This window comes from Canis lupus, chromosome 11 (genome assembly GCF_011100685.1).
Source record: "Canis lupus familiaris isolate Mischka breed German Shepherd chromosome 11, alternate assembly UU_Cfam_GSD_1.0, whole genome shotgun sequence".
In the NCBI taxonomy this organism is placed as follows: Eukaryota; Metazoa; Chordata; class Mammalia; order Carnivora; family Canidae; genus Canis; species Canis lupus.
In genome coordinates this window covers 45336659-45349011 of record NC_049232.1, presented here as the reverse complement: position 1 = coordinate 45349011, position 12353 = coordinate 45336659, and the positions used below count along the sequence as shown (strand labels likewise).

At 37.7% G+C, this 12353-nt stretch overlaps 1 protein-coding gene across 2 annotated transcripts in view; it reads left to right on the top strand.

Moving 5' to 3' along the window:
* The window catches only part of CAAP1 (caspase activity and apoptosis inhibitor 1), a 48928-nt gene that overhangs the window by 1824 nt on the left and 34751 nt on the right, over positions 1-12353 (top strand). Inside the window, exons 1-4 of one of the 2 annotated variants that reach the window (XM_038552558.1) lie at positions 843-1248; positions 6215-6415; positions 7166-7250; positions 8298-8373. In XM_038552558.1, the coding sequence (XP_038408486.1) occupies positions 943-1248; positions 6215-6415; positions 7166-7250; positions 8298-8373 (668 nt within the window). In that variant the 5' untranslated portion in view covers positions 843-942. Of the gene's footprint in view, positions 1-842; positions 1249-6214; positions 6416-7165; positions 7251-8297; positions 8374-12353 lie in introns of those variants that run through there. The other variant, XM_038552559.1, reaches the window with a different exon arrangement.

Genomic DNA, 12353 nt, shown 5'->3' with positions numbered 1-12353 from the left:
TGGCGCCTGCCTTTGGCCCAGGGCGCGATCCTGGAGACCCGGGATCGAATCCCACGTCGGGCTCCCGGTGCATGGAGCCTGCTTCTCCCTCTGCCTGTGTCTCTGCCTCTCTCTCTCTCTGTATGACTATCATAAATAAAAAATAAAAAAAAAATTAAATAAACTGAGAAAGTATACGATAAAATAGTAGATCCAAATGACTTGAGAAGTGAAAGGCAAACGTGCCTAAAAATTAGTGTGAAGGGGGAAAAACAAGGAAGCCCAAAATCCTCTTCCAGTATAATTCCCTAAAATATATTTCAAAAAAAAAAAAATGTGCTCCGGTGATAATAATGAGATTTCCCCTTAAGTTCTTTTTGTTGTTGAAACATTTTAGGGCGACGCCTGGGTCGCTCTGGGGTTGACTGTCGCCTTTGGCTCAGGGCGTGACCCTGGAGACCCGGGTTCGAGTCCCACGTCGGGCTCCTTGTGGGGCGCCTGCTTCTCCCTCTGCCTGGGTCTCTCATGAATAAATGAATAAAATAATAAGTAAGTAAGTAAATAAATAAATAAATAAAAACATTTTAGTGTCATGTACTTATGACACTAAACATTGGGAAACAAAACAAAAGCTACACCATACCTTACTGTGTAGGTGTATACGACAAAATCTGAAGAGGTATCAATCAATAGAGCACAGAGCTATGGTAAAGCTCCACCTTCCGTCCTCCGTAGAGAGGCTCAGAGACCCGAAGGCGCGCGGACAGCCCGCCAGCCGACTCGAGCCGCCCCCGCCTCCCGCCCGGAAGCGCTGCAGGCACGCCTCCCGGGCTCTGCGACGAGGCCGGAAGTGACGCACAAGCTGCGACGCCGCCGCCGCCGCCGCCGCCGCCGCCGCCGCCGCTGGGTTTCGGCAGCTTCGGAGACGGTGGGCTCGCCCCGGATGGTTGCAGCAGCGGGATCATGACGGGGAAGAAGTCTTCCCGGGAGAAGCGGCGCAAACGAAGCGGTCAGGAGGCGGCCGCAGCGCTCGCGGCGCCGGACCTGGTGCCCGCCTTAGCCAGCAGCGGCAGTGGGAGCACCAGCGGCTGCGGGAGCACCAGCGGCTGCGGGAGCGTCACCTGCTGTGGAAACACCAGCTTCAGTGGAAGCGTCACCGGCGGCGGGAGCGCCGGCAGCTGCTGGGGCGGGAGCAGCGTGGAGCGCGGCGAGCGCCGGAAGCGGAGGAGCACGGACTCGTCCTCCAGCGTCTCGGGGTCCCTGCAGCAGGTGCGTGCGCGCCCTTCTCGCCGCGCCCGGAGCTGCTGCGCCCTCGGACCGACGCAGGCGGGAGCCGAGGCTGGCGCCCGCGGGGCTGGCTCTTGCGGGAGCGCCCTCCGCGCCGACGTCTCGAGGTTCCCGTCCCCGAGTACCGGGGAGCCGCACACTCCCGGGCCTTGAACGGAAAGTTCCTGGATTAGCTGGTCATCTCGCCCTTTGCCTTTTGTCCCTTTCACTCTAGCAGCAGCCCGCCCGAAAAGTATGGGTCGGGAGCGCGCCCTCGGCGCCCTTGAAAGCCACGGTTTACTTCTCTTTCCCTCTCCACCTTGTAGATCATCTCCGCGTTACAGGATGAGAAGATCGAGGCTCAGAGAGATTAGTGAAGTTACCCACAGTCACAGTTTGTTACTAACAAATGTGTTACTGACTAAATGTGGATCCAGTCCCCGATTTTTTTTTAATTTATTTTTTATTTTTATTTATTTATGATAGTCACAGAGAGAGAAAGGGAGAGAGGCAGAGACACAGGCAGAGGGAGAAGCAGGTTCCATGCACCGGGAGCCCGATGTGGGATTCGATCCCGGGTCTCCAGGATCGCGCCCCGGGCCAGAGGCAGGCGCCAAACCGCTGCGCCACCCAGGGATCCCCCAGTCCCCGATTGGAAAAGCCATGAGCTTTCTACTCCATCCATCTACCAAGATACCGCCGTTAAAAAAGGAAAAAAAAATGCAGTTTGCTTTTATTATAAAACGTAAGCATGAAAACATAAAAGTTATACAACACAGAAATAAAAAACGTGAGAGTCTGCTTAAGCCTCCCCATTGTTTGCTACGCAGCCGCATTAACTTGTTACATGTGTATTTAAGTTCTTACACATAAGCTTTATAGTGCTATTACCCCCATCGATTTAGATGTTGCCTTATTTTTCAGTGACTGTGGGATATTCCATTTTATCTTTATTGACGAATACTCAGATTTTTAGTTTTCTTGCCGCTAAAAGAGTTGATGTGAGAATGAACCCTTGTTCATATGTATTGTGCAACAATTACTTTAGGATAGAATCTTAGTGAAATTGTTGGGTCAAAGTTTATGCACTGAAACAGATTTGAGAGGTACCACCAAATGCTTTTCAAAAAAGATTTTATTGATTTATAGTATAAACATTACAAAAGAATCCCCATTTCTGCAAATATTCACTATACCCATTTTTGAAAAAAAAATTGTCAGCTTAGTGGGTGAAATCTAGATTTCATTTGTTTTGAGGTATGTTCTGATTAATAGATCGAACATTTTAACATTTTTATTTGCCATTTGATTCCTTCTTATGTAAGTTGCATGTATATATTCTCTGGCCATTTTCTTTTTGATTATTTTGAGCTTTTTACTGATAAGTTCAGAATGTCTACAAAAAGTCTTGGTTCTGATCCTCTCTGTTTCAAATGTCACTGTAACTTTATCTGTGGAGTACTGAAGTTTTTTATTTCTTTGTGGTCAAGACTAACAATATTTTCCTTTGCCTTCCAGATTTTGTGTGTTGAGAAAGATCTTTCTATACTCTCGACCTATCCTAAAACTATTCTTTGTTTTCTTACAATATTTTTAAACGTTACATCTTAAATTGGAAGCTGTAGAAACACAAAAAACCATTTATTCTTATGTATTTCTTATATTTAGCCACACTATTATTAGTTTAAAATTGACTCAGAAAAATTTGTGTGAACAAGGGATTTTTGTCTTTTTTTTTCAGCACTAATATTTGTTTTTGTACTTTCACATTATTTAAGACTTTCAGTGTGGTGCTGAACAGAAGCAGTGATAATAGGCATTTTTTTCTTATTTAGTTGTTAGCGGGAACACTTTTTATGTTCCATCCAAAAGTGTATTTGCCAAAAGTAATGAAAGATACTTTTGATCAAGTTAAAGAAATTTTTTTCAGTTCCTAGTTCACTGAAGGTTATAGAGTTTTATCAGATGCTTTTTTGGCATTCTGTGGAGATGATCGCATAGCTTTCCTTCTTTGATCTGGTAATGCAATTTTTAAAAAAGATTTATTTTTTTGAGAGAGTGAGTAAGAGAGATCACAAGCGGGGGGGGGGGGGGGGGGAGGCATAGAGGGAGAAGCAAACTCCCTGCTGAATGGGGAGCCTGACATGGGGCTTATCATGGGATCGTGACTTGAACCGAAGGCAGACACTTAACTCACTGAGCCACCCATTCACCCCTGAGAATGTAATTTTTAATAAATTGGTAAATTAACTCGGGTTGAACTGTCTTGTCATCCTGGGATAGATCCAATTTGGTTTGTCGGTTTGGTTATTATACTCAGAATTCAGTATTGTTACTTTTGTGTCTATGTCCCTAAGTTAAATCAGCTTATGGTTTTTATTTTTGTAATTATCCTTTTGGTTTTGGCATCAAGACTATGCTAGCCTTATGGATTGATTTGGGAAGCTTTGCATTTTTGGAATGTATTCGAGAATAGTTTATGGCTTTTTCTTGAAGATTTATTAGAACTGGCCTATTGGACCATCTATCTGTGTGGGTCTGGTGGGTTTTTTTAGAGTAGTATTTTTGTCCCCACCGTCCCCCCACTCCTAATTCTTTCATAGTTATAAGTCTATTCAGTTTTTCCACCCCTTCTAGATTTTATTTTGGATATCATCATTCTTATCTTTTTTTTTTTTTTAAGATTTTATTTATTTATTCATAGAGAGAGAGGGGCAGAGACACAGACAGAGGGAGAAGCAGGCTCCACGCAGGGAGCCCGATGTTGGGACTAGATCCCGGGTCTCCAGGATCACACCCCAGGCTGCAGGCGGCGCCACCAGGGGCTGCCTTCATCATTCTTATCTTAAATGGTTTCTGTATCTTTTGTACTCTTTATCCTGATGGAGAGACCAATAAGTTAAATATTATAAAGATTTCCATACCAGAACTAAACCCTACTTCTTATTTGTGAAGAAAAAAAGAAATCATTATATATTAGGCATGTAGATAACATCTCACAATTCTGAGAGTGCCATTACGTCTGTTGTATATTGTGTTCCCTATTGTTTTTGGTAACAGCTTTATAGATATGTAATTCATATACCATACAATTAGTCTATTTCAAGTATACAGTTCACTGGTTTTGAGCATATTAATGGAGTTGTGCAACCATCGCTTTAGTCAGTTTTATTTTCATCACTCCCAAAAGAAACTCCATGTGTACCTTTCAGCTATCATCCCTAATACTCACCTCCACCATTTTCATCCCTAGGCAGTCACTACTTCTTGTCTCCATAGATTTTCCCTGTTAGGGACATTTTATATGAATGGAATAATATTTCATTGTATGGCTATACCACAGTTGGTTTTTCCATTTGTTACTTGATGGGAATTTGGATTGTTGCCATCTTTTGGCTATTATGAATAATGCTGCTATGAATACTTGTGTACAAGTTTTTATGCAGGTGTGTAGTTACATTTCTCTTGGATATATATCTAGGAATGGAATTTTTGGGTCATATAACTTTTCAAGAAGCTGCCAAACATTTTTCAGAGCAGCTGTACCACTTTCTATTCCTACTAGCAGTGTGTAAGAGCTCCAGTTTCTCTACATCCTCACTACTTAAATTACTTTATGAACCGTTAAAATGAGAACTGACCTTTATTTTTTCAGTCTAATTATTACAGTATTCTTTAAAATTGGTGTGTTTTTAAACTACTTTTAAAACATTTCTATTAGAAAATATAATTTAAAAAAGCCCTACCTAAACTATATAGTCAGGGAAGATTTTCTTGAAGAGATGACTTTAGAATTGATATCTAAATTTGTTAATTTTAGAAGTATAGCATTGGGGAGAAATGAAGAAGAAAGACTCTCTTAGGCAGAGTGGTACATACAAAAGCCCTGCCTGAATGAGGTGAAGGGAGAACAGGTTATATTTGAGTAATTCTTTGAATTACTTTGTATTACTTTGTGCTTGTAGCATGATCAGTGAACATGTAGGCCCAGCTAGGCTTAATTACCCTAAGATCAGTGTGAAGTCATTGAAAGGTTATAAATAAAGAGGATGAGTATATGTATATTTCATAGAATCTATTGTAGTAACAGATTGGAGACACCTCAAGTTAGATTCAAGACCTCCAGTTAAGTAGCTGTTGAGGTGATCTAGGCAGAGGATGATGGTACTTTGGACCAGGATTATGGGAGTAGATTTGAGAGATAGGAGGTGAAATTGACAGAAATGTCTTAAATAACTTGGCTACTTTGAATATGATTAATTTATATAGCAGTTTTAAAAATGAGTGTAGCTCCTGGGAAGCAATAATACTTTATAATTGTGATGTTTAACATTTTTGCTGTCATCTCACTTTTTATGAATTTAAGAAGAATAACCATGGGGGCACCTGGGTAGTTCAGTTGGTTAACTGTCTGCCTTTGGCTCAGGTCATGATCCCAGAGTCCTGGGATTGAGCCCCAGATTGGGCTCCCTGCTCGGTGGGGAGCCTGCTTCTCTCTTTCCATTTGCTGTTTCTTCTGCTTGTGCGCGCGCTCTCTCTCTCTCTCTCTCTCTCCTCTGTCAAATAAATAAATGAAATCTTTAAAAAAAAGAAGAAGAAGAAGAATTCATACTTAAAATTTTGGGTTGAGTGGCATGCTAGAGGAATCTCCTAATTCTTCAGAAGTCTAAAATTGTAGGAGATCACTCAATATTTCTTTTATTTATTTATTTTTTAATATTTAGTATATTTTCACTTGTGTGTCCTGAGATAATATTTCTTCACTTTATATTAGCTCATCGAGTTAATTGTAGTTTGGACAGTAAGACGAAAGTATACTGAACAATTAAATATGCTTTTTAATGGTTTTAGGTAAATATCCCAACAAAGAATTTGGAAATATTAGTGAAGAAGTAGTTGTTAAATGTAAATATATGACATCATATACATCCTCCTTTATTTAATGGTTCCTTGTCTCTTTTAATTTTAGGATACCAAATACCTTTTGCCAACTTTGGAAAAAGAATTATTCTTGGCAGAGCACAGTGACCTTGAAGAAGGTGGACTGGACCTGACTGTGTCATTAAAACCAGTTAGTTTCTATATATCAGACAAAAAAGAAATGCTTCAGCAGTGTTTCTGTATCATAGGCGAGAAAAAGTTACAGAAGATGCTTCCTGATGTGTTAAAGGTATTTCATTACATGTATCATTGAATCACACACATATATAGAAAAATACACATTTTCTGTAACAATCATTTTACTTCATGTAAATTATAATTGGATGTTTTCAACTCAAGCTACTTCAAAAAGATTTAAAAACGGAATTTTAGAGAATTAGTATAAATGGCCTTGTATATTTAAAAGTTTGCCAAGAAAAAAATGGAGCCGTATACTGTGTTTTGGTAAGGAATTTATTAACCTTTTAGAAATAATTCTACTAAATGCAGGTAATTTTAGTGACTAAATTAGAGATATGACTCTGGTGCCTTAAGAAGTAATACTCTGCTATGTAACAATACACATTATTGGTTGGTAAAAGCTTACATTTCATTAAATTCACAAATGTTTTCATATATTTATTTATGGTATTCGAATTTTACAGTTACGGAAATAGGGCTTGGAAGATCCAAGATGTATAGAGCCAGCACTTGCGTATTTAAATCTTTAGAGGAATTACCTAACATATAGGCTGCTATTAGTTATGACTTACTCTTTAATTTGTTCTTTCATAGTAAATGTGACTTTATTCTCATCAAATGTCTATAAATTATAACATTTACATATTAAGTGACAGTTTTCAGATTTCATGTCATGAAAAGATTTATGTAACTTTTATTGTAAGATTTTGCTAACCAGACTTTTTTTCTGATTGCTATATTCTAGTTTACATTGGCACTATATTATATAAATGTATATTTTTGATGTTATTTTCTTTAGAACTGTTCAATAGAAGAAATTAAAAAACTATGCCAGGAACAGTTAGAGCTCCTGTCTGAAAAAAAAATCTTGAAGATTCTTGAGGGTAAGAATACATATTTTTATGCTCTGTTAACTCATTACTTAACATATCTAGCATAAATCCTAAGTTACTCTTTTTTTTTAACCTGATTATTAGTTTAATTTCATTACTGGGTAACCATTGAGTAATTTTACTTCTGTTTGTACTTTAAAATATAGTTTACATAGCAGAACAGCATTTTAAGAGTAGACTTTTTGATGTATGTATCATTTTCTCAAATCAAATGTAATCAAAGGTAAGAGCATGTTTGTATACAATAATAAAATGAAATAAAAAATTTTACCCAAAGTGTCCTAAAAAGTATCAATTATTGAGATGGCTTTTCTTGAAATAATTTTTTATTTTCTGCTTTACATTCCTATTGCTTGTAATTGCCTGTTGCATACTGCTTTTGCTCTAATAAGACCTGGCTGCAGAGTTGGAAGGATTTTTGCAATTTGCCTACATTTATCTCTCTGCCTAAAGTATGACTCTTCTTTGTGATACTCTTACCTGTCAAATTTTAGATTTTCAAGCTTTATTTTTTTCTTTTGGAACTGTACATTAGCATTACAAGAGAAGAAGCCAAAAAATGGAGACTTTAAATTTCCAGAGATAATATATTTTTTTTAAATATAAAATGCCCTAATGGACACACTTGGCTCTTTCACTTGGTAGAGCATGCTTCTCTTGAACTCAGGGTTGTGAATTTGAGCCCCATGTTCAGTGTAGTGGTTACTTCAAAATAAAATCTTAAAAAAATGGTTTAATGGAATTTATAACTTTGCTAATAGATGTATAAATCTGGGTATAGCCTGTAAATATATATATACACACACGTTTTGTGTGTTTTTGTGTGTGTGTGTTTAAAATAGATAACAGGAAGGCAGTGAAAAATACCTAATAAGCCACTGAAAAATCTCATTTTAAATATAAGCAATTAAAAAATGTCATCTTTCAACAACTATAAGTTTCTTTAATCTGTATAGTTTATAGATGGCACTTTGTGTAATGCTTAAATTGTTCTGATATGTTATAAGCATGCTTTCAATAGTTTATTTTATTTATAAGGTGACAATGGTATGGATTCTGATATGGAAGAGGAGGCAGATGATGGCCCTAAGATGGGATCTGATTTAGTCAGTCAGTAAGTTAACTTTCATTTCCATTTCAAAATTTCTTTGTTGTTCCTTCCATGATATCTTACCTCAAGAATGTGATTGTTTTTCTGTTGTATTTATATAAAATGATTCAACAGGTTGGAATTGATTTGTTTACTTATAATGATTGGTCTTTTTGGTATATATGAGAATATAGTTCATTGCTTTCAGGGTTAAGATGATTTTCTTAAACTACTACTTATACATACAAGACAACAGTGATGCCAGCCTGAAGCAGAATCATATCTCTCATTTGGAATTTGAATTTGCTACTAGTGATACTCATAAGTGCTTACTCTATCAAGTTATTATAGTAGTGGTTTAGAACACTTAAAATTCTTCTAGTACTCATTAATGTCAGATGATAATTGTCTCATTTCACAGATGAGATAGTAAGGTGGTTCATTTTACATAGGTACATAAAATTTTTCTATTGTGATGGTAAAAATGCCCAGAGTTTTGGGATACTAATATAAACCTTTTTATTTTGGAAAATTTCAAACTTACATAAAAATTGAAAGAATCATAGAATGAAATCAATAACATTAATGTTTTGCTATTTTTTTGCTTTCTCTCTTTGTATTTACTGTTTTTCTGCCAGAGCCATTTGCATTAGCTTGCTAGGGCTGCCATAGCAAAATACCATAGACTGATTGACTTAAAGAACAGAAATACATTTTCTCACAGTTCTGGAGGCTGGAAGTTCAAGATCAAGGTACCAGCAAGGTTAGTTTCCTCTGAGGCCTCTCTTCTTGGCTTGTAGATGGCCACTTTGTTACTGCTGCTGCTTTTTTTTTTCTTTTAATATTTATTTGAGAGAGAGAGGGTGGGGGGGGGGAAGGGCAGAGCTAGAGAATCTTCAAACAGACTCCTCTCTGAGCAGGAAGCCTAATGTGGGGGATATGGGCTTGATGCCAGGACTCTGAGATCATGCATAACCTGAGCCAAAACCAAGAGTTGGATGCTTAGCTGATTAAGCCACCCAGGTGCCCCTTGCCGCTGCCTCTTGAGTTGGTTGCCCTTATGTGTGTGTGCCCCCTGTGTTCTAATCTCTTTTGATAAGAACACCAGTCAGACACCAAGCTCCACCATGATGGCCTCATTTTAACTTAGTTACCTCTTTAAAGGTCCTGTCTCCAAAATAGCCATATCTGGGGTTTGGGCTTCAGCCTTCAGATTTTTTAGAGCGGAGACACAGTTAAGTCCACAAATCATTTAAAAATTCAGATGTCATATATTTCATGCCTAAACAGTTTAGTAATGCCTTTCCTAAAAATAAGGACAGTCTACATAGCAACAATATAACATGACTTTTAAGAAAATAAGCAATGATTCAATAATGTTTTCTAATATATTGCCCATATAAAATTTCCCTGATTACTAAAAAAATGTTTAGAGTATGTTTATTCATTTTAATTAACAAACTGATTCTGATCCAGGATTCAGTTAGAGTTCATGTGTTTCATTTGATTGTTAGCATCACAAAGTTGAGTTTAAAGGGAAGGGTTAGATATGAGAAATAATAAGCTTAATGACTAGCCCAGGAACCTAGTGCACATTTTAAAGGAATTTAAAAAATAACAAAGTAAACCAAAAGAAAGTTAGAAAAATGAAACAACGAATGTAAACATTAAAACAAAGAAATAGAAAACAAATAAGCAAATGAATAAGTCCAAAAACTTGGTCTTTGTAAAGAAAGTCCAGATTGTAAACTCCTCCTGGATCTGATAAGGAGGTAAGGGGAGAACCATTATAATTGAGATTGAGAAGAAAGGAGATATAATCACATAATCATAGGCTGGTTGTGAATCCACATACAGCATTGTATAAACAAACTTGAAACTAGCAAATGGATGCTTTTTTTTTTATCAAAATACAAATAAACCAAATTGACTTTCTGCAAAAGTAGAAAACTTGAAGAGTAACATAGAAGAAATTAGAAAGGTGAATAGAGATCTACTATTGAAAAAAACACCAAAATAAGGTGGATTTATAGCTGAGTTATTACTTAATGTGGGTCAATACATGTAATGTGTTTACCTCTAATAAAATATTCAATAATGCTCTCTGCTGTTATTTTTGAACATATTACACCTGTTATTTAAATTATTCCAGGCCCTAGGAAAAGATGAAAAGTTCTTAATTTACTTTATGGCTTCTACATAGCTTTAATACCCCAAATCCCATAAATAGTGACAAAGCATATGGGGGATTCAGGCGTTCTCACTTGTGAATATAGATGTAAAAATTGTAAGTACATATTAGCATGTAGAATCCAGCAGTGTATCATCTGAGTAGTTATACCACTAACCAAATAGAATCTATTACAGGAATTTACAGGAAATTTAATTAGAAAAGCCTCCTAGAGTAATTCATATCAGCAAATTAAAGGAGAAAAATGATGTGGTCAGATAAGTATATACTAAAAAGACCTTTGGTAATATTCGGCAGTCATTTCTAATATAAGCTATAGGTAAAAAAGGTACAGGAGAAAACTGCTAAGATATAATGAAGACAGTTGACCAAACTTAACTACCCACTTAGTGAATTAAAATGAGAGACTAGACAGGAAGTCTGTGTGGTCATTTATTTTAAATATTTTCTTAGAGGTTCTAGCAAATGTAATTAGACCAAAAGAAAGATGGGTGGTGGAGATGAATTAATTTTGACATAAAAAACTTTGGAAAAGAAGAAATAAAATTATTTCCCTTTCAGTTTATAAGATTATAAACCTAGAATAGTGAGAGATTCTAGGTTTTTTAAAAAAGTAGAATTTGAAATTTGATAACATGGATCGTATATAAACATAAGAAAATCAACAGCTCTTCTCTCTTATAGCAAAAACATCTGTAAAGGGAATGTGTTAGGATTTTCCAAAGAGACAGAACTTTTTTTTTTTTTTTTTTTTAATAGTTGTTTTAGAAATACAGGAGTACTTGTTCCCTGGGGGTGGGGTTGCTGGGACCAGCCTGAGACCAGTGAGGGTGTGAGGGGATCCCAGGAGGCCACAGACGTAGGGGGGACATTGGAACATCTTTTCTGTTGTTTCACACGTTCTAGAATAATAAAAAGATTCCTTCTGGCCCAACTGTTTGCCAGAAGGGTAAACAGAGACTGGAGATGGGTCAGAGCAGCACAGGGTCAGTCACCTGCGGGCAGCAAGGACCCCACCCTCCACCATCATTACTCACACCTGAGGCCAGGAGCCTCAGTACCTGCCCAGGAACCCAGGGAGCAAATAAATAAACAATAAATACACATAAATAGGAGGGGCCCTCTTTGGCGAGACCCCTGTTGTATAGATATGTAAAAATTTTATTTTCTTTATTAATTTTTATTTATGATAGTCACAGAGAGAGAGAGAGGCAGAGACACAGGCAGAGGGAGAAGCAGGCTCCATGCACCAGGAACCCGACGTGGGAATCCATCTAGGGTCTCCTGGATCGGGCCCTGGGCCAAAGGCAGGCGCCAAACTGCTGCACCACCCAGGGATCCCTAGATATATAAAAATTTTAAAGGAATTGGCTTCTGTACTTATGGGTGCCAAGGAGTCCCAAGATCTGCTGATTTGTTGTCTGTAAGCTGGAGAACCAGGAAAGCCATTGGCAAAACACAGTCTTAGACTGAAGGCTAGGGAATGTGGTATAAGTCCCAGTCTAACTCCAGAAGCCCAGAATCCAGGAGTGCTCCTGTTCCAGGGCATATGGATTTCTGAACTCTAGCAGACAGAACTAATTTGCCTTTCTGCCTTTTTTTTTTTTTTTTTTTTTTTTTTTTTTACCTGAGAGAGAAAGCACAGGGAGGAGCAGAGACAGAGGAACAAGCAGGCTCTGCCCTGAGCTCAGGACCCTGAACTCTGTACCTGAGCCAAAACCAAGAATTGGTGGCTTTTAAAAAAATTTGTATTTAAATTCAATTAATATAAAATATATTATTGGTTTCAGAAGTAGAGGTCAGTGATTCATCA